The sequence below is a fragment of the Vombatus ursinus genome, unplaced genomic scaffold (genome assembly GCF_900497805.2).
Source record: "Vombatus ursinus unplaced genomic scaffold, bare-nosed wombat genome assembly UNPS02014791.1, whole genome shotgun sequence".
Classification (NCBI taxonomy): domain Eukaryota; kingdom Metazoa; phylum Chordata; class Mammalia; order Diprotodontia; family Vombatidae; genus Vombatus; species Vombatus ursinus.
In genome coordinates this window covers 82,883,776-82,904,427 of record NW_020954569.1, presented here as the reverse complement: position 1 = coordinate 82,904,427, position 20,652 = coordinate 82,883,776, and the positions used below count along the sequence as shown (strand labels likewise).

Below are 20,652 nucleotides of genomic sequence, written 5' to 3'. Positions count from 1 at the left end.
TGCTTGTCAACCCAGAAAATATAGCTTCATCCTAGGGAAGGAACCAATGAGGCACAAAAAGAATGTGTGATTAAAAGAGGAGCCTATGGCACATCAATGACCAAGCAAGGACCAGCACTAAGAATGAATGATTCCTCTGGCAAATGCTCAGAAGGTTTGTCCTGGCCGTCACTGCCATTGTTGTTTTTAACAGAATGTCTTTACATCTCCAAAATTCACTTTGCCCTCATTGGTATGCTGTTTTCCTGGTCTCCTTGCCAGATAAATGCATTTCCTTGGTCAAAAAGAGATCCCAGATTCCAGATGTTTGTCATTAGGCTACTTTAAATAGTAGTGTGCATACAGCTAATCTGATAGGAATCATCATCACCATCAACAATAACAACAACAACAATTTGATTAGCTTCATTTTTTCTTCTGACCCTGGGGTAACAGCTTTGCATGTGTTATGTGAAATTAATGGAAGAAACACATTGTCAGTTTGTCATTTCTCAAGCCCTGGCTTCCATCAGAATGATCTGAAGCACTGTGACTCCAATTGAGTGAGAAACTAAGCATCTGGCTTCCTAGGCAAGGGGGAGCTAAGTGGTTAGCTGGATGGATATAGACATTTCCTTTCTAGAATGGAATGGGAACTGTTCAAATTTCTTTATTATTCACTGTGTGTGTGTGTGTGTGAGGGAGAGAGAGAGACAGACAGACATAGATAGAGGCAGGGAGACACAGAGATGGAGAGGGAGTGTGAAAAACAGACAGAGAGAATGAGAGAGATACAAAGACAGAAAGTAAAAGAGTAAGCAGAGAGCAGGAAGGAGATAAGGAGAGAGACAGAGAAAGAGAGAGAGAGAGAGAGAGAGAGAGCGAGGTGGGGAGCTCTGTAGTGGAAGGAGGAATGCATGAGGAAGGCTAATGTGAAGACCTGGTCCTAGCAAAAATCGATCTCTTCAGACCAGAAAGACAAAGACTGTCAAAATCCTGAATATAAGACCTAGGGGACACCCTCTTGGAGCTCAAAAGAAAGGATTTTATCACCAATGAAAAAAATAGCATTTTATTAGAGATAGCAGAGTACAATGGGTAGAGGCCTGGACCTAGCGTGCAAAAACATAGTTCAGCTTACCTCTGGGACCCAGGTTTGTGACTTAGTCAGTTGACTTTCCATTTGAATTTCTACTCCCATCAGTAAAGATAATAAGTATACATGCTGTATATTTCTTACAGGACTTTTGTGAGGAAACTGCCTTATAAATCTTAAAACAAAGAAATGTGAGCCTTTGTAGAGATGCAGCTTTCCATGGTAGATAAAAGCTGGCTCTGAATTTCAGTTTCTTTTTCTAAATAGTATTTGTACAATGATTGAAGATTTGTAAGTACAAATATTATCTCATTTGATCCATAGAACAACCTTAGGAAGTAGGTGCTGCTATTATTCCCATTCTATAAATGAGGAAGCTGAGGCTGATGCAAGTTAATTGACCTGCTCAAGGTCACACAGTAAGTGGCTGAGGAAAGATTTGAACTCAGGTTTTCCTGATTCCAAAGTCCAGATCTCCATTTTCTATGCTGTGGGACCTGCCTGTAGAAAACAGGCCCTCTCTCCTCCATTCCAACAGCCCTTTTCTCTTGGGGTAGGGGTGGGGAGGGTGAGTTTTGCAAATCAAATGATCCAATCTGGCTATTCAAATTCACATTCAAATACAAATTCAACAAATGTTTAATAAACACTTACTATTACAGAGTACCATGCCAGATCTAACAGAAATATAAACTTTAAGTAGGCCATAATTCACACACACTGTCTTGGGGCTTACAGTCTAGTCTGAGGATATGATAAATATTCAAATAAATATAATGCAGAATTTTTATTGTTCTTCAGTTGTTTCAGTCATGTCTGACTCTTTGTGACCCTATGTGGGGTTTCTTGGCAAAGATACTGGAGTGGTTTGCCATTTCCTTTTCTCGATAATTTTACAGATGAGGAAACTGAGGCAAACAAAGTTAAGTGACTGACCCAGGGTCACACAGCTAGTAAGTGTCTGAGCTCAGATTTGAACTTAGATCTTCTTAACTCCAGGCCTGGTGCTCTATCTATGAACTACATAGCCTCCATATAATGCAAAATGATAATGCATAATTTCATAAGGGAATTTATTACAAGTTTTTTTCTTTCTTTCTGTGTTTTTTCATTAGGAGGCCAAAAGGGGAGAGGGGCTAGCAATAGTGATAAAGAAAAAAGTCATTCAAACATTTTTAAAATGCACAGAAGAGGAGGTTCAGGAGGAAGCATAAATAATGATAGTTTTGAAAGTAACAATAAGATAATAAGATTTATAAAATAAATGTTGAAGACAACATAAAAAATAAAGATAAAAAGGGAAAAAAAGAAACATGAGGAACTATGTACTCCTTTTTAAAAAGCAATAAAATTCAGAATTAAAAAAATAAAAACTTAAAAAAACATTAAGTACATAAGAGTGGTCCATGCTAAGTACTATGTTCCAAGGAGCACTTCTACTCATTATTCATCTCATTCAAATAGTTGTCAATCTTCCCTTCACTTTGTGCTGGAAGCAGTTCCATGAAAGCTTGATGACTTGTACCAGTCTATGAAGCTGACGTAGTCCTCCACACCTCGTCTGCAAGGTGAAACTATTGTTGAAGGCACTGGTCCAGTTCCACCAGGGATGTGAGGTTCAAGCTTTTGCTCCAATTCCCTTGGTCCCACCTCCCTCCCAGCCTCAGTGCCCCTGTCTTCCCTTTTGCTTTTCAGTGACTTGAAGACTTGTGTCTGGCTCTTCCTTTGAAAGACAGACCCAGCCTTGCAGACCCTTCTCTATAGAAGAAAGGATTTTCAAAGCTGCCTGCTTTCAAGCCAAGATAAGGCTAAGCTTTGATTCCTGATAAATTATCAAAGAGAGTTTCATCCTAAAGTGAATCTGCAATGCAAAAGATTACCTAAAATCATTCCCTATTTGAAGGCCAGGCCACCTGTAATCTTTTCCTTCTTTCTTCTTTCCACAGACTTTCAGAAAGTTCTGTTATCCTACGTGGGGTTGAAAGGCCTTTACATTATGGGGTATCTGCTCTTTGGCCTGGGGACTGGATTTATCGGACTGTTTCCCAATGTCTATTCCACTCTGGTGCTGTGTGCCCTCTTTGGAGTGATGTCGAGCACTCTGTACACCGTGCCCTTTCAACTTATTGCTGAATACCATCAAGAGGAGGAGGTGAGTCTCTGAGTCCTAGCTGCTGGAAAACGGTTTTGAGAGGCCCTGCGAAAGGAAAGTGTTTTATATGTTCTGGAAGGTGGGGCTGCTTTAAAGATCAGAGGAGTAGCAGAAATCCCACCCGGCTAGTTTCAAGCCATAGTAGCTCGGGTTCCTTACCCAGACATCCAGCAACGCTGAGAATGATTTTAACACCTTAAAACACCTTGTTCACACGAGCAGCAGTCCACATTTGTATAGCACTTTCTAGTTTACAAAACACATTGCATATTAATGCGATCTTGTTTGTGCTTCACAACAACCCTGTGATTTAGATGATACCTGTATTCTCCCCACCTGAAAGATGAAGAAACGGAGGCTCAGAGATCTCGTAACTGCAGACTCACAGGAGATGTCAGAGATCATCTGCACCATCCTATATCTGGAAAAAGAATTCTCTCTACATATTTTCCAAAAGTAGTCAGCCAGGCTTTTTCTAAAGACCTCCAATAGAAAGGAATCTCCATGACTTGATTCATTATACTTTTGGAAGGTGCTAATTGTTAAGAAGTTTTTGTTACATTATGCCTTGCATTGACCTCTTTGAAACTTTCAGGTGTTGCTCTTAATTCAGGGGCCAAATGTAATTCCTCTTGCACGTGAAAGATTTTCTAACACTAGTTAACAGACAGTTAGCATGTGGCTCTGAATCCAAGTCTTTTCTTATTCAGGTACTATCCCAGTTCCTTCAATGGCTCCACTAATGTCATGAAGTCAACGCCCAAGGACCTGGATGTCCTCCCCTGACTCTCTCTAGCTTACCAACATCCTACCTAAAAAGTGGTACCCAAAACTTATTGACTAATTATTCCAGCTGTGGTTTTATACTGGTAATAGATTAGAAAAATAGAATACAGTTGGACTACCTATTACTCACGGAAGCTATGCCCCTTGTAGTGCAAACCAAAATCACATTAGCTGCCCAACGAGCCTATATAGCCCTGCTACCAGGGAAGCTGAGGCTGGTGGAACACTCAAATTCAGGAGTACTGAGCTGCCTAAGGGGTGAAGCTAATCAGGTGCACTCAGTTTGGTACCAATATGGTACACTTCTATTGGGGTGGGGTGGGACTAGGCTGTCTAAGGAGGGACAAAACCAGTCCAGGTCAGAAACAGACTAGGTCAAAGCTTCTGTACCAGTGGGCAGTGGGTTCAAGGCTATGAGGCGTGGGTGCACTTCTAGCTTGGGTGAGATAGGGAGACTCAGTCTCTGCCGGAAGGATAGAGTGCTAGACCTAGAAATCAGGAAGACCTGAGTTCAAATCTGACCTCAGATACTCACTAGAAATGTGATCCTAGACAAGTCACTTAACCTATTTCTGCCTCAGTTTCCTCTGCTGTAAAATGGGAGCAATAACAACACCCATCTTGCAGAATTATTATGAGGATTAAAATTTAATATTTGTAAAAGTGTTAGCAAGTGTCTGGTACAGAGTAAGTCCTTAGTTAATGATTATTCCCTTCCTCTATCCTAGGGGAAAAAACCCAACCCATTAGCTTTGTGGCTGCCATGCCACACTATTGACACATTTTGAGTTTGCAGTGCATTTAAACACACAGTGCTTTTTTTTTTTCAGAAGAACCTTTTTTTTTTTTTTCTTCAGAAGAGCTTCTGCCATCTTGTACTTAATAAAGCTTATGCTTTATTCTGGGTCACACATCTAGTGAGGGATGGAACCAAACCTTGAACCCAATCTCCTGATACTTTGTCTAGTAGTCTATCTATAATTTCATGATACCTGAGTATTTGTAGGCCTATAAAGGCAGACTAATCACCACCATCACCACTCCACCCCCCCCACCAACAACAACTACCACCACCACCACCACCACCACCACCACCACCACCACCAACTACCACCACCACTGGCCTCCCCTCCCTTCCTCCAATAAAGATGTATGGCATTATTTCTGGGAGCAGAGGGAATGTACTCCTTGGAAAAAGAAATTTTACTTAGGACCATGAACGACAATTAAAAAAAATTAAGTGGCTAGACACTATTAAGTGTAAAATAAATCTGAGTGGCATAGGCCCAAGTGCACAGGGTATGTGGGCAGCCATGTTCCCTGAACGAGCCTTCTCACTTGCTTGCCTGCCTGGCTAAGCCTGGTCACTAATTAGCTAGAAAACTTCATCCTAATGCTTAATTAGAAAACACTAAGTTGAACAGAACACAGGATCTGCTCTCTCACTCCTGCCTCTTCACATAAAAAGTTATGGCACATTTGGACCCCAAAAGGCTATTTTGTTCATGGCTGTAGCCGTTGCTAAGAAAGGAAAGGATTTAATTTGGAATTTGATTCCCTACCACAGGAAGCCCAGTGGGCCCTGATCTGTTTTCCCAGGACTATTTTTGCAGCCTTCGGTTCTGCTCTCATGGGCAGAATGGGTGTATACAGCAAGCAGAGCTGGGACCATCCACCCCCACCTCCCTTCCCTGTTGGCAAAAAATTGGAACCTGCAAGATAAGTGAAAATACCTGATTTCTCAGAAAGTTCTTCACCCCCTAAGGGTTGGTGCTATTGAAAATATGTTATCTCTATGAATCAAGCTGAAGAAGACTGGGTGCCTTTAGTTCAAAGGAAACCCTGAATAAGGCCATTAAGGTGCCCTGTCACTCCACACCTTGAGAAACTGCCAATAATAACAATAGCTGAATTAAGAAAACACTTTAAAGTTTGCAACACACTTTTCATACAATTGCTCATATGGTCCCCATCACCAAGACCTGTGAGGTGGGCACTGCAAATATGAATGTCCCCATTTTACAGATAAGGAAACTGAGGCTTAGAAAGGTTAAGTGACTTGCCTAGAGTCATAGTCTAAGGAAGGATTCAATCCCCCCAAGCTCCTAATGATCCCCCCTCCCAAATTACTTTATCTGCATTTTGTATCCAGTTATCTGTGTCCCTGTTTCTTCCAGTTGAACGTAAACTCCTTGAGGCAAGGGGCTGTTTTTATGTTTGTCTTTGTCTGCCCAGGATCTAGAATAGTGAGTGGTACAGAGAAGTCACTAGTGTATAGAGCAATAGTCCTGGAGCCAGTAAGAACTAAAGCTGAAAGGAGCTTAATAGACACCTAGTCCAATCTCCTCATTTTATTTTTGGGGAAACTGAGGCCCAAAGAGGTCATGTGACTTGCTCAACATCACCGAAGTGCTAAGTGGCAGAGCTAGGATTCAAACACGATGTTGGCCTAAATGACCTCTGACACCCTTCCCAGCTCTGCATCTCGGACTCTGTGGATCCAGGTAGGTACTCCTGCCTTCAGAAATGAGACGCGGTTCACCTTCATTCAATCCACAAGGTCATCGATTTAGATCTGGAAGGGATCTTAGAGGTCATCCAGTTCAACTCCCTCATGTTACGGATGAGGAAAAGAAGGCAGAGAGAGGTTAAGTGACTTGCCCAGGGTCACACTGCTACTAAGTGTTTGAAGCAGGAGTTGAACCCAGGTCTTTCCGACTCTGAGACTGGTGCCCTATCTACTACACCATGCGGCCTTTATTGAATTGAGTTCAATTCAATTGTAAAAGCTTTTAATAAGTACCTACTATGTGCCAGACTTTGTGTTAAGGTCTGGGGATACAAAGAGAAGAAAAAAAAAAAGGCCCTGCCCTCAAGGAGCTTACATTCCATTAGTGGGGAAAAACGTGTAAACAGATCAGTAAATATCAAAATATGAAATAATGCAAATAGTACATATTTGTATATATACATATGCAATAGCAATGGATGAGATAATAATAATAATAATAACAATAGGTAACAATAGGTATAGTACTTACTACATACCAGGCACTGTGCTAAGCACTTTACAATTATCTCATCTGATTCTCACAATAAACCTGGAAGGTAGGTGCTTTTATTATTCTATCTTGCAAATGAGGAAACTGAGGCAAACAGGTGAAATGACTTACCTGGGTCATACAGCTGATAAGTGTCTAAAGCCAGATTTGAATTCAGGTTTCCTGAGTCCAGCCCCAGCACTGTGTCATCTAGCTTACTCCCTTCGGGTAAGCGGTGGCTCTTAGACTGTCTTGAAGAGAACAAGTATATGCCTCTATCTGGGCTCATAGAGTTAGTTTCTATTTATTGTTCTAGTTATTTTTCAGTTGTGACTCTTCGTGACCCCGTTTGGGGTTTTCTTGGCAGAGATATTGAAGTAGTTTGCCATTTGCTTCTCCACCTCATTTTATAGATGAAGAAACTAAGGCAAACAGGGTTAAATGGCTTGCCCAGGGTCACATAGCTAGCAAGTGTCTGAGGCCAGATTTGAACTCAGGAAGAAGAATCTTCCTGACTCCAGGCCTGGTACTTTATCTACTGAGCCACCTTGCTGCCCCCTTAGTTTCTATCGGGAACCATAACAAGAAAGCTTGTAAATAGGCAATTTCAGGAGCCCAGGGGGAAGGCTCTCTCTCTTTCTATTTCAGTCAGGATATTTTCAGAATTGCTATCACCTGTGGTTGGTTCTAGAATTTCAATGGAGAAACAGTAAGACCATCCATCGCATGGAGGTCCCAGATCTCTCTAGAGACTCCTATGGGAGGGGGAATTAGACTGTGAAAATCATACACTATGCACCCAGGTGTCATCATCAGGACCACCAATTAGTGGGGAAAATAAGTGGCCTGAAGCAGTTAAAATGGTAGGGGAGGAATTTTGTATATGACAATAGGAACTGCATTTTACTTGTCAGGTGTTGACTGCTGGCCCCCTGGCTTTTGGGGCCATCTTTGCCAGTAGACTTCTTGTAAAACTTCTAGCTGTGATTCCTGCAGGGCAGCTCCAGACAAGTGTGCCTCACTTCATAGGGTAACCCCACTGTTTCAGTCTGTGTTTCCTCTGAACTCCCCTGGATGGAGAAGGAAGCGTGGTAGAGGTAAGTTCAGCCTCTGTCCATCCTCAGTACATACCATAGAGGCACTGTGGAGTAATGACATAGACCTGGCCTTCCTAACAGGGAGATTTGCATTTAAAACTGTAGGCAAATCACTTAGTGCTTAAGATGCAAATACAAGCAAGCAAGACAGTCCCGGCCCTTAAGGGGCTTACATTCTAATGGGAGAAGGTAGCACAAAGCTGGAAAGACAGCTTGTTGGCTCAGAGGATAGAGCACTGGGCCTGGAGTCAGGAAAACCTGAGTTCAAATCCAGCTTCACGCATTTACTATTTGTGTGACCCTGGGAAAGTTACTTAACCCTGTTTGCCTCAGTTTCCTCACCTGCAAAATGAGCTGGAGAAGGAAATGGCAAACCGCTCCAGTATCTTTGCCAAGAAAACCCCAAATGGGGTCACAAAAAGTCAGACACAACTGAACAATAACCAACACAAAGGAGGAGTATAACACAGGATGGGGATAGCTGTAGAATGGAAGCCTGACCCCAAGCAAGATAAGGCAAAAGCTTTACCAATTAGAGAGAGCTTGGCACCCCATGAGCAGAGTAGAAAGTTCTTGTTGTATGAGGATGAGAGATGTCAGCCTTCTCGATGTGAGCAATTAGCTTCTTCTCTCCTCCACTGTGCTTTACCTCTACACCCACTTGCTATTCCAAGGTCAACATTTGGTAAAACTCAAAGAAGAAATCCGGACGTCATTTCTGTGACACATTGAAAGGTCTTGGCGTCTTTTTTAGGAACAGTGCCACATTAGAAAGTGATCTCATCATTGTAGTCCAGTTGTCAGAAACCAATAAATTAAAATACTCAGGCCCACTTGGAATTTAAGTTTAAGAAAGATTTAGTGGAACCAAAGAATGTGATGACACAAGAAAGGATTCACTGCCCCCTCTTCTGTGATCAGAATTCAATGTGTTTTGAAGTCTGCTGCTCACCTCATTAAGGGGATTGTCTCTTCCACTTGATTTGGCTGATTCTGACGCTAACAAAGTTAATTTTATCTCGCACCATGTGCAGTCCAGGGCAGGATAATGAAGCCGCTGCATCCAGCTGGTCACATCTGGTCAAATCCTCCAGTACATTACTCTGCACCACAAATCCATAATAACGAGCATGTAACAGCCCAACAAAAGAGAAGTGCCTTCTGTAAATCTAATCATGTAGAACTCTGAAGTGTCAACTTACTCGGCAAAAGGGTGAATTGTTGAAGGCCAAATTCTTAAAGGAAAATTTTCTCCCATCCAAATGGGAGAATCACTTCATCTATATTTTTGTTTAAAATTGTAACTATAGGGATCATGAAAACTGCCCTTGCCTTTCAGTATTTGCAAGATGTTTTAAAGAAACAAAGTGTTACCCCTCCCCCATATTTGAGGTGGAAATGCACAAATTACTCCTTCTCATCCTCCTCTTTCCCCAAATATTTTCCAACTTTGCAACAGGTTGAGGTTGTTGTCAGGGGTTAGGAACTGCTCTGAGAGTTTGATCAGATCAGTGGAAGGCACAAAATCAACCCTGTTTGTTGAAAGTAAGAATGTGAAAATAGGTTTATTAGGAATGTATATGTATAGCCTGTATCAGATTGCACGCCATCTTGGGGAGGGAGGTGGGAAGAGAGGGGGAGAAAAATTTAGAACTCAAAAGCTTATGGAAGTGATGGCTGATAAATCAAAATAAATTAATTAAAAAAAGAAATAAAGAGTGTTTGGCTACTCTCTATACTTAATCAACTGTTCTCACAAAGCCATCAGAAGAGAAAATATATTATAACCAAAGGCAATGGTCATGTGGGTTCACCTTTATTTGAAAACAATTTATATATTTGATATATTTTTCTTTCCCCTATTTTTAATAGAAATGGGGAAATAATTTGAGCATCAGTGCTCAATTTAATATTAATAATGATTGAATTTGGAATTCAAAAATTTTAAAAATGAATGTTAAAATTGGTTTTATATTTAATTAATTATTAATTAATTTATAATTAATGTAATTGGGAAAAATAAGATATTATTATAGTAAAAATATTAATAATGATCATTCTATACATTCCACTAAAGACCAAAACTCAGAAATCTTCGAGTAGTTTGGGGAACATTTTGAAATTCATAATAACACATATAATATGTTGTTATTCATAATATTCATGAATAACAACAGTAAAAGCAGGCAGAATGTAGGGATACATACTTCTTTCTATGCTACCATATGGACAAAGTAAAAACGTGGAGGAACTGCAAATGTCAATGTTAAACAAGAATCAAATCAGCCAAGACTGGGTAAATACCTCCTCACCAATGACTCTCTCCCTTAATCTACGTCCTGGGTCAATTCTTCTGTTGTCTGATCACCTAGAGACAAACGAACAGAGGTCTTGACTCAAGGTTACCTGTACCCCAGTAAAACACCAAAAGAAGGCTCCTGGCATCCAGATCTAGATTGGCCGGTTCTACAGAAATAACATGGATTCCTACAAATAAACAGGAGATTAAAAGGTGCTAATGCTACCAATGCAGAGGTCCTGGGTTTGAACAGATTCTTAAATAAAGTAACCCCATCCCCTTTTCCCCAAGAAGCATATTATATCTCTTCAACAATAATTTATTCCTAGAGAGTTGAGGTATGTGAGGGCATCAAGGTGGCACAGTGGATAGAGTGCCAGGCCTTGAGTTAAGAAGACTTATCTTCCTGAGTTCAAATCCAGCCTCAGACACTTACTGGCTGTGTGACCCTGGGCAAGTCACTTAACCTTGTTTGCCTCACTTTCCTCAACTGTAAAATGAACTGGGGAAGGAAATGACAAACTACTCCCGTATCTGCTAAGAAAACCTAAAATGGGGTCATGATGAGTCAGACACAGCTGAAACAACTCAACAACAACGACAAAATGACTAGGTCAAATCCAATTACCAGCCCTAAGTCTATTCTGATTGCCTTTTGGAAGCTACTGGTTAAGAATGGGAAAAATGAGTTGTGGACTGACTCAGAATTACTATCACTATATGCTCACTCTATCTCCCTGAGCTTATTTGCATTTGGTACTACCATTCTGGGTTAGTATCTGACAGATTCTTTGTGTACTGTTGTGTGATAGGAAGGAGAGGGAAAGAAACAAGCATTTATATAGCACCTACTATGTGCCAGGCACTGTGCTAAGCACTGTTTTCAAATATTATCTCATTTGATCCTCACAACAACCTGTGGGGTAAATGCTATTATTATCCCCATTATAGAATTGAGGAAACTGAGGTTAAGTGGCTTGCCCGGGACCACACAGCCAGTAACTGTCTGAGGCTGAATTTGAACTCAGGTCTTCCTGACTCTAGGCCTGGTGCTCTAATCCACTGTACCAGATGCCTCTTAGTGAGTGGGATGGACTTCCCCTAAAAGGCTTTTTTTTCTGCTTACTCCTATCAAATTGTTTTAAGGCTTTTTGGGAAATTTAGCCATTACGGATACACTGGCACTGAATTGTGTAAGAAAAAGAACAGTGCAACATGGGATTTTGAGAAAGTCACTAAGCCTCTCTAACTCCCAATATTGTTAACTTTAATATGGGGACATCTTCTCTCCTTACCTTATGGGATTTTTTGTGAGGATAACAATAGAATACACATGAAAGTGTTTTGTCATATGGAAAGCACTATACAAATGTAAGGGATTATTATTATCATTATAATTACTGTTACCATTATTAAGCAGCTCCCTGTGAAGAACTTGAAGCTGATGACAGTAGTGTTTTTGGAATAAAAAAGTGGGCTCGGAAAAAGACCAAACAGGGTCTCCAGTTAACTCAAGGGCTAAATTGGCTTGATTCTTCAGTCAAGCTAAACAATTTTGTTGAAACTGGCTGTTAAGGAAAACAATAACAACCACAGGGTTTATTCAGTGACCTCTCTCACTAAATAGGAAAGCTCAGAACTTCAAAGGAATACAGTATACTGGCTCTGAGCTCAGGCTCTTTGAATCTGAGTCTTGGCTCTGCTGCCTACAGCCTGAGTGACTTTGGACAAATCACTTACCTCATCTGGGCTTTCCCTGTCAAATGAGGGGGTCCGAATAGATGGCCTTTAAAGTCTTTTCCGGTTTTAGGTCTTTGATCCTATGGATCTCTGGATCCCTAGTTTTAAAACCAGACACTGTGTGACTCCATATTATTTGGCAAATCATTTGAATAGCTTTTCTATCAGCTACCCCTACTCAGCTGACACAGGTAAATTTTTACTTTTTACTTATGTGTTTGTCCATGAATAATTTGTTTTTGTGCTAGTTTTTGGGGAGGAGGCAGGAGGAAGGAAATGATAGAAAAAGTTTTCCTACATCTGCCTGTGGTAAAGTGTGACCTTTCCTAGGAGTATTAATATTTTTAAAGACCCAATACTTTAATGTTGTGAAATGAAAGGTACAAGTGAAAATGAATTGATATTGTGAAATGTCAGCCAGTTTGGCAAGCTGGTAGGAAAGATACTTTTAATCAGGGGGATTCTTCCCAGAAGTCCTCAAATGGTACCATGCAGGCAACAACTTTAGTCTCAGGAGGGCCCGGCTTCCAGTCCTCTCTCTCTCTCTCTCTCTCTCTCTCTCTCTCTCACACACACACACACATTCCTTGTGTGATGGAGTCTTGTTCTTGTGTTCTTGTTACAGAGGCAACAGGACACAGGGATGGCCTCCAGTGGTGGCAGAGGGAAGGGAATCGACTGTGCAGCCCTGACCTGCATGGTGCAGCTGGCTCAAATCCTGGTTGGAGTAGGCCTGGGGTTCTTGGTCATCTCTGCTGGGAGTGTGATTGTGGTGGTGATTGCGGCTTCAGCTGTGGCCTTATTTGGCTGCTGTTTCACGGCTCTCTTTGTTAGATATGTGGAATAGAACAATAAAAGAGACAATGGAATTGAATCAGTTTAACAGGCAATCTCATCTTTCTGGTTCTTTGTGTTTTGCTGCTCTGCCTAAAGAAGACTTGTGTTTTCTTCCAGGAAAACAAAAAGGAAAGAAGACACAGTCCTTTCCCTTAAGGAGATTACAATCTAGAGGGGAAGATAAGAAATAAATGACCTGTTCATGCACCAGTTGTCAACAGGTCTCTGGAAAACAATCAGTATTAACTCAGACACCACTTGCTCAAGAGATAGCATGAAAGGGCCATCTTTTGGTGGAGAAGGTAACTGCAGGGTTTCTGACCGTAGCTACAAAAGCAGGGCCATGTCTGGGAAGGAGTCACATACTGTGCTGTATGTACTGGATGTGCCTAAACGTCTCCACAAAATGAACATTTTTCATCTCCTGTTTTTAGGTTTGCATTTTGAAGTAGAGGTTAACTGGTAATTTTAAAAAATTAAGTTTATTCATGTTTTAGTTTTTTTTTTTTAGTTAGATGAATACAAATAATATACTTCATGGTTGAATACCGAACACATATTCACTTTAAAAAATTAAAATTCCATGTGTTCTCTGTGAAATGTGGTATGTATGCACATGCCCACACAGATTTTTCTGTAGCTCTGTCTTCCTGTCAGACATAATTCTTGTAGAAGATAAGAGCCCAGGCAGTATGGGAACTAATTGCCTTTATTTTTTTCCCCTCAATTGTCTAGGAACATCTCACCATAGTCTCATTCTCTTTCCCCCTTGTCTCCCTAGTCTCATTTGGTTGTGATATTAAATGTTACTGAATTTATATGTTATTTTATAACCATTCACCACACTATGAATGTAAGGAGTTAGTATTGCCATTATGTTAGAAAATCTAACTAGGCCTTATTCTGGGTGTGGGTTTAGGGAAATGTCCAGGAAATTAAGATCACTTAGATGCCATTGATGCTGAGATGTCTGGTTTTTTGTTTGTTCGTTTTTAAATTCTGGGGGGGAATTACAGAATCCTGGCTACTATATAACCATTCATAGGCTATTGGCAGAGCCATCACTAGAAATTTTGGCACCTGGGGCAAGCCTCACACAAGTCACCCAGGACAAATAGCAAAAAACATACCATTGAACCAACTTCTTAAGACAAATTAAGTTGGGGAGAGATAGTAACCTCGAAACACAATGTCCTCTTAGGGGAGAAATCCTAAAATACCGCGTAGTGGAAGGAAGACAGGGACCCTGGGACACCAGCCGCTGTAGGTAGAGAATCTATGCTGATGGAGAGGTCTGCTAGGGGAGGTTGGAAGGACCTCACCTGGTTGCAACTTATAGGTGGAAGGGGAAAGGGAATAAACATTTATATAGTACCTACTATGTGCTAGGCACTTTATAAATATTATCTTGTTTGATTTTCACAATGACCCTGAGAGGTGGGTGCTATTATCATTCCCATTTTACATTTGAGGAAACAAGAGTCAAACAGAGGTTAAGTGACTTGCCCAGGATCACACAGCCATTAAGTGTCTGAGGACAAATTTGAAGTCTCCCTGACTCCAGGCCCAGCACTCTATCCATTGCTCTACCTAGCTGGCAGCTTATAGGGGACTTTGGGAAGAGAGAGAGTGAGTGTACCACTTGGTAACTTCCTGTTTTAACGAGATATTAAGTTGAAGTGTTGCTATATTAAGTGTTGGTATCTTGTGACAAAGACCTGTTATCTTGTCTTAGTTAAGGATCTGACTATTTTCTAGGTTTGGGGGTAGTAAGTAGTTGATGGAGGAGTTGGAAGGGAAAAGAATAAAGGGATACAAAGAGGAGGAAAGGGCAAAAGGTCTTTGGAGACTTGCAGTCCAATTCCTCATTCCTGAGGAATCTTTGCGTCTCCTGCTTAACTATCCCTCAAAACCTTTTCTCTTCTTCTCTTTGCAATATTTCTCTTTTTTTCTGTCTCTGCTCAAAACCCAGAATCATAGATGGGCAAAGCATAAAGCCAGGATCACCCTTTTCTTCCTTAGGCTCTAGGCACTGAACTTAAATTACACAGCCATAGTGAGTTTGTGGGTAAAAATGGGGACTGTGGTCTAACTTCCAGTGAGAAGAGGAGGAACTAACATTCTTCCCCCTCCTGCTCTCTCCAATATATGACTATTCTAAATTATAAATTATTGAGGACAGATTGGGGCCATAAGGTTTTAAAAACTGAAGCACCTTCAGTGCTTATATCCTTATATTTCATCCAAAGATTGCCCACTTTGCCTTTCATATCATTTCAAATGGTCCAGTGGTACACCAGAGAAGATGTTCTCATCCCTGATTTACCAAAAGGTAGCCTCCTTTATTCTGGAGTGGAAGCTGTGTAACCTTAACACTTTGGATGGATTGGTGAATGTGAGAATACTACAATTCTCACAACGTGGCTCATAATAAAGCCTCTAACTCTTCTAGGACACCACCTTTTTCTGTTTTTGTGCTCCTCTTCATAGCATATGCTAGGCTTCTAATGGGATTTCACAATGCCATGATAGTTATGGCACCTATAAAGGAAGGACACTATGCCTTCCTCTTTCTACCAATGTCACTGACTGGTTGAACTATCAATCAGTATAGATCCAGCCTACCATGTTCTTAATAGGTTGTTACATGATCTCCAGGAAAGCAAGAGGATCTTAAATATGTCTTCCTTCACATGTACTTATATAGTGCCCCAGTCACATTTATGTGCTGTCTCTGCCTCTCTCTCTCTCTCTCTCTCTCTCTCTCTTTCTCTTTCTCTCTCTCTCTCTCTCTCTGTCTGCCCTCCCCTCTCTCTGTATCCCTCTCCCTTTCTCTGCCTCTCTGTTTCTCTGTCTGTCTTTATCTCTCTGTCTGTGTCTGTCTCTCTGTCATTTATAAATGGCTTTAAAGGACTGCAAAGTACTTTACATACATTATCTTATCTGAGTCCTGTGGAAATCTTGGGATGGAGATCCAGCAAATATCCCCATTTAGCAAATGAAGAAAATGAGACTGTGAGAAGTTAAGTGACTTGTTGATGGTTATACAGTTAGTAGAGTGTCAGAGGAGGCGAGATTCAATCCCAGGTCTTCCGGACTCCAAGCCTTGCAATCTTGAACACAAGAAAAATGTGCAGGGCAGAAGTCTGCTCCTCTGGCAACACCAAACCCTCTGTGACAGCAGGGACAATTCAATCCAGAGGCCAATACTTTAGACTTTGAAAGTCAAGGAAAGGGGTGGGAGACAGGAAGAGTTAGTTGTGTTAATTGTTCTAGTTGCCTTATGGCTCTATATGGGTATATATAGCAGCCTGTTGAGAGGCTGCCTATAGTAATCTAGAAAACTCTTGGTTTTTCTGGCCTGTCCAGCATGCTGATCACTCCCTGTTTGTGCTTCTTCCTCCTTTCTGCCCTGGTTCTCCTCTGAAATCCTCCATATTTGGGTGCCCCTCCCACACTATATTTACTTATTTGTATACATGTTTTCCCCAAATAGAATCTCAGTTCCTTGAAGAAAGGGACAATTTGCTTTTTGTCTTTGAGTCCTCAGCATTTAACACAATGTCTGGCACTTAATACAGCTTGTCACATGAATAAATGAATGAATGAAGAGGAAACTGTCCAACTGTGGCCCATATGTCTAGAAATGAGGTAGTGTTCCTTTTAATTGGTACTCAACTCCCTAGACACTTAAAGAAATGAAATAAAACTGTCCACTGAGAAAGCTGGCCCAGTTCCTTGGGACATCTTTGCTAAGGAGATACTGCTTCTTGCACCTTGGGTAAATATTGCAGCCTGATATTTAAAGTTTTGATTTATTGTTTATTTTAGCTTCTTAAGCTAATTCATCATGTTAACAAATCAGATAGCAATTAATGGAGAATTACAGAATTCTATGAGTGTTTTTGAGGGGGGCTAGTGATTGATGGAGTAGTCTACGGGAAGTGGGACCCAATTAGTTAAGGAGATATTGTCATTTTGAATATATTTTAGACTAGGCCTTCTAGACTTCCTTTGAACCGGGAGGCAACTTGGTCAAAACCCGGCCAAGAGCACTAGAGCAATGAGTAGTGGGAACAGTATTCACAGGTAGCTAGAGTGGGACCAAAGAGTACGCTATGCTCTGCTAAATTGGCTAAGTAATCAACAGATCACATAATAGCTTACAATCTCTCCACCCGTAGAGGGCAAAGAAGAAGACAGGAATGGCTGCAAATACTGTTAAATGTACTTTTTAGCACTGAGGCTAGCATTCACCATTGTTTATACTCCAATAGTGTTTTAGAGCTTGTATCTTTTGCTTGTGGAAGCAATTCCATCCTGACCTGCAACACTTTATAGGTCTATACTAAATCAGAAGCATTTCCCCTTCCCATTAGTCTTGAGAATGTATAAAAACTGTCAGATCATGTCTTGGGCTCAGCCCTTTCTCATTACACCCTGAGGTCTGAACCATTCTGCTCATCAGGGACACCACTTCCTTGCCTATCACATCAGTAAATACAAAACGTAGACAAGGTAAGCATTGTTGAGGTTTTTGCTTTGATGGTGAAGATTTCAACCAAGAACAACCAACAACAGAGTTTTGCCATGACAGAGGGTATTTTTGGTCTCACCAAGACAAAAGCCATAGAAAGCAAATGAATCAAAGCTGGGCCACCTCTTGGAAACAATAGGCAACTATAGAAGCCAAAGCTGAGCTAGAGAGAATGACTCCTGTAACCATCAGAAGAGGGCAATATAGAACATTAAGCCATGGGCTAGGAGCAGCTGGGAACAGCAGGGTATTAGAAGTGCTCACATGAGAGAGTTGTAAGTGGCTAAGAATTTTACTTTGACCTTTGGGGAGATGGTTGGTGATGTGAGGCTTTCTAACATGTCTTCCTTTGCCTTTCAAGAAAACTTCTTCTGTAATACTGTGTGCTTGCAAGTAGGAAGTTGGGTCACATACTGGGTAATATCTTCTGGAGTTTTTCTTTCCTGGGTTTCTTGTGTGGAAGAAAAATAGCCTCTCCCTGTGTTGCAGGTAGGGTCAGACTTATTAGAATCAAAGTTTTATTGTATAAATCATGCATTGGCAAGGAGAGGGGTGTCCCTGATGGGCAGAATGGTTGAGACCTCAGGGTGGAATGAGAGAGGGCTGAGCCCCAGACATGATCTGACAGCTTTTATATATTCTCAAGACTAATGGGAAGAGGGAGTGGTTCTGATTTAGCATCAACCTATGAAATGTCACAGGTCAGGATGGAATTGCTTCCACAAGCAAAAACAAAACAAAACAAACAAACAAAAAAAACCCAAGCTCTAAAACACTATTGGAGTGTAAACAAGACAGGACCTAACATTTGCTCTCCAGGATCTCCAAAGGTGAGACTTTAACAGTTGCAAAATCTCTAAACAAACAGCTATTAGGTTTGCTTATTTGTTTTTTGCCATTATATTCTCAGAACCAAAGGCTTTCAGGTTCTTGTTTATTTCTTTCCTTCCCTCCTTGCTAGATCATAGGTAATGGAGTTTAATCTATGATTTGAATTTTTTTGCTTCTATACTTACTTAGGAGAGGGAATTTTCACCAGAAGAAATTAGAAAATCCTTCACAGTCTTATTTTGGCCTTTCAGGCCTCTGACATAAGAGTTATATTCATACTTCTATTATCATAGAATGGAAATGCCTGGATTTCTGAGACTGAGTCCTTATTTAGTCAGGTAGGTATTGTTATTAGATGCCACCTCCCCCATGAATCCTTCCCCCATCTCTTCTTTTTTTTTTGCACTTAATAGTATTTTACTTTTTCCAATTACATGGAAAGATAGTTTCCAACATTCATTTTTGTAAGATTTTGAGTTCCAAATTTTTCTCGCTCCCTCCCTTCCCTTTCCCCTCCTCAAGACAGCAAGTATTATGATGTAGATTATACATGTACAATCATGTTAAACATAGTTTCACATTAGTCACATTGTGAAAGAAGAATCAGAACAAAAGGGAAAAAACCATGAGAAAGGAAAAACAATAAAAACAACAAAGTGAAAATAGTATGCTTTGATGTACATTCAGACTCCATAGTTATTTCTCTGGATGTGGATAGCATTTTCCATCACGAGTCTTTTGGAATTGTCTTGGATAATTGTATTGCTGAGAAGAGCTAAGTCTATCATCACTGATCATCGCACAGTGTTGCTGTTACTATGTACAATGTTCTCCTGGTTCTGCTCACTTTACTCAGCATCAGTTCATGTAAATCTTTCTAAGTTTTTCTGAGATCTGCCTGTTCATCATTTCTTATAGCACAATAGTACTCCATTACATTCATATACCACAACTTGTTCAGCCATTCACCAAATGATGGGCATCCCCACAATGTTCCATTCTTTGCCACCACAAAAAGAACTGCTATAAATATTTTTGTACATGTAGGTTCTTTTACCTTTGTTATGATCTCCTTGGGATACAGACCTAGAAGTGGTATTGCTGGATCAAAGGGTATGCACAGTTTTATAGCCCTTTGGGCATAGTTCCAAATTGTTCTCCAGAATGGTTGGATCAGTTCACAACTCCACCAACAATGTATTAGTGTTACAATTTTCCTACAACTTCTCCAACATTTATCATTTTCCTCTTCTGTCATATAAGCCAATCTGATAGGTGTGAGGTAGTACCTCAGAGTTGTTTTAATGTTCATTTCTCTAGTCAATAGTGATTTAGAGCATTTTTTGAACTATAGATGGCTTTAATTTCTTCATCTGAAAACTGCCTGTTCCTATCTTTTGACCATTATCAATTGTTCCCCTGATATCTTTAAGTAGAAATGATCTGTTTCTCCTCTGATTCCTATAGCATTTTGGTCATTCTTTTTCTTAGTAATGTGGAGTAGAAAGAGCACTGGATTAGCAGTCATGAGATTTGGGTTTTAGACTTAGTTCTGACACTTAGTGACCATGGTCTTGGTCAGGTCACTAATTCTCTTTGAGTTTTAGTCTTTTCAACTGTGATATGAGGACAATCAATTGAATCATATTGTAAATGATATTACATTATAAATTGTAATTATATTGTTCCTGGAATAGGGTCCTTTTTACTGGGGGAATCTTTATGGGCACTCAGTCTTCTGATCTGAGATGGCATGGTTCTATTGAACTATCTAGGAAGGTAGCCCTTACACTACTGACAAAGTTGTTTATATTTCTATTGTGGTCTGTTCTATCAAAGGATTCACATGTACTTATCAATTGTTTAAGAACACACATATGTTGCTTACTAAGCCATCATACCACTCAAGTGCTTATCTTATTAATGAAAGACAACTTACAGAAAAACAACTTATTCAAAATTACTTACCATATAGAGACTTAAAATGGAGTCAGTTATGCTAAATTGACAAACTTATCCCTACTCTTTTATTAAAATTTTAAAACTTATTCTCACTACATGGTTATAAACTGCAATCTGCACTTGAGTGGTATGATGTTTTAGTAATCAATGTATGTGTGTTCTTAAACAATTGATAAGTAATAAACTACTAATCAAATTATGAGTAAGCAAGTTAGGAACTCTTATAGCTAAAATTATAAGAAACCTATCAGAGGTCCTTGACTTCAACTGGATCCTAGGTCAAAGCTAAGACAGG

The 20,652-nt window shown here is 40.3% G+C and overlaps 1 protein-coding gene across 4 annotated transcripts in view; it reads left to right on the top strand.

The window, feature by feature from the left end:
- Positions 1 to 13,037, top strand: part of SLC45A2 (solute carrier family 45 member 2) — a 63,397-nt gene extending 50,360 nt beyond the window's left edge. The window contains exons 6-8 of one of the 4 annotated variants that reach the window (XM_027869139.1): positions 3,022 to 3,227; positions 10,653 to 10,663; positions 12,818 to 13,037. In XM_027869139.1, the coding sequence (XP_027724940.1) occupies positions 3,022 to 3,227; positions 10,653 to 10,663; positions 12,818 to 13,037 (437 nt within the window). Of the gene's footprint in view, positions 1 to 3,021; positions 3,228 to 4,351; positions 4,366 to 8,290; positions 8,302 to 10,652; positions 10,664 to 12,815 lie in introns of all 4 variants that reach the window. The other 3 variants (XM_027869138.1, XM_027869137.1, XM_027869136.1) reach the window with 3 other exon arrangements.
- Positions 13,038 to 20,652: the final 7,615 nt, after the last annotated feature.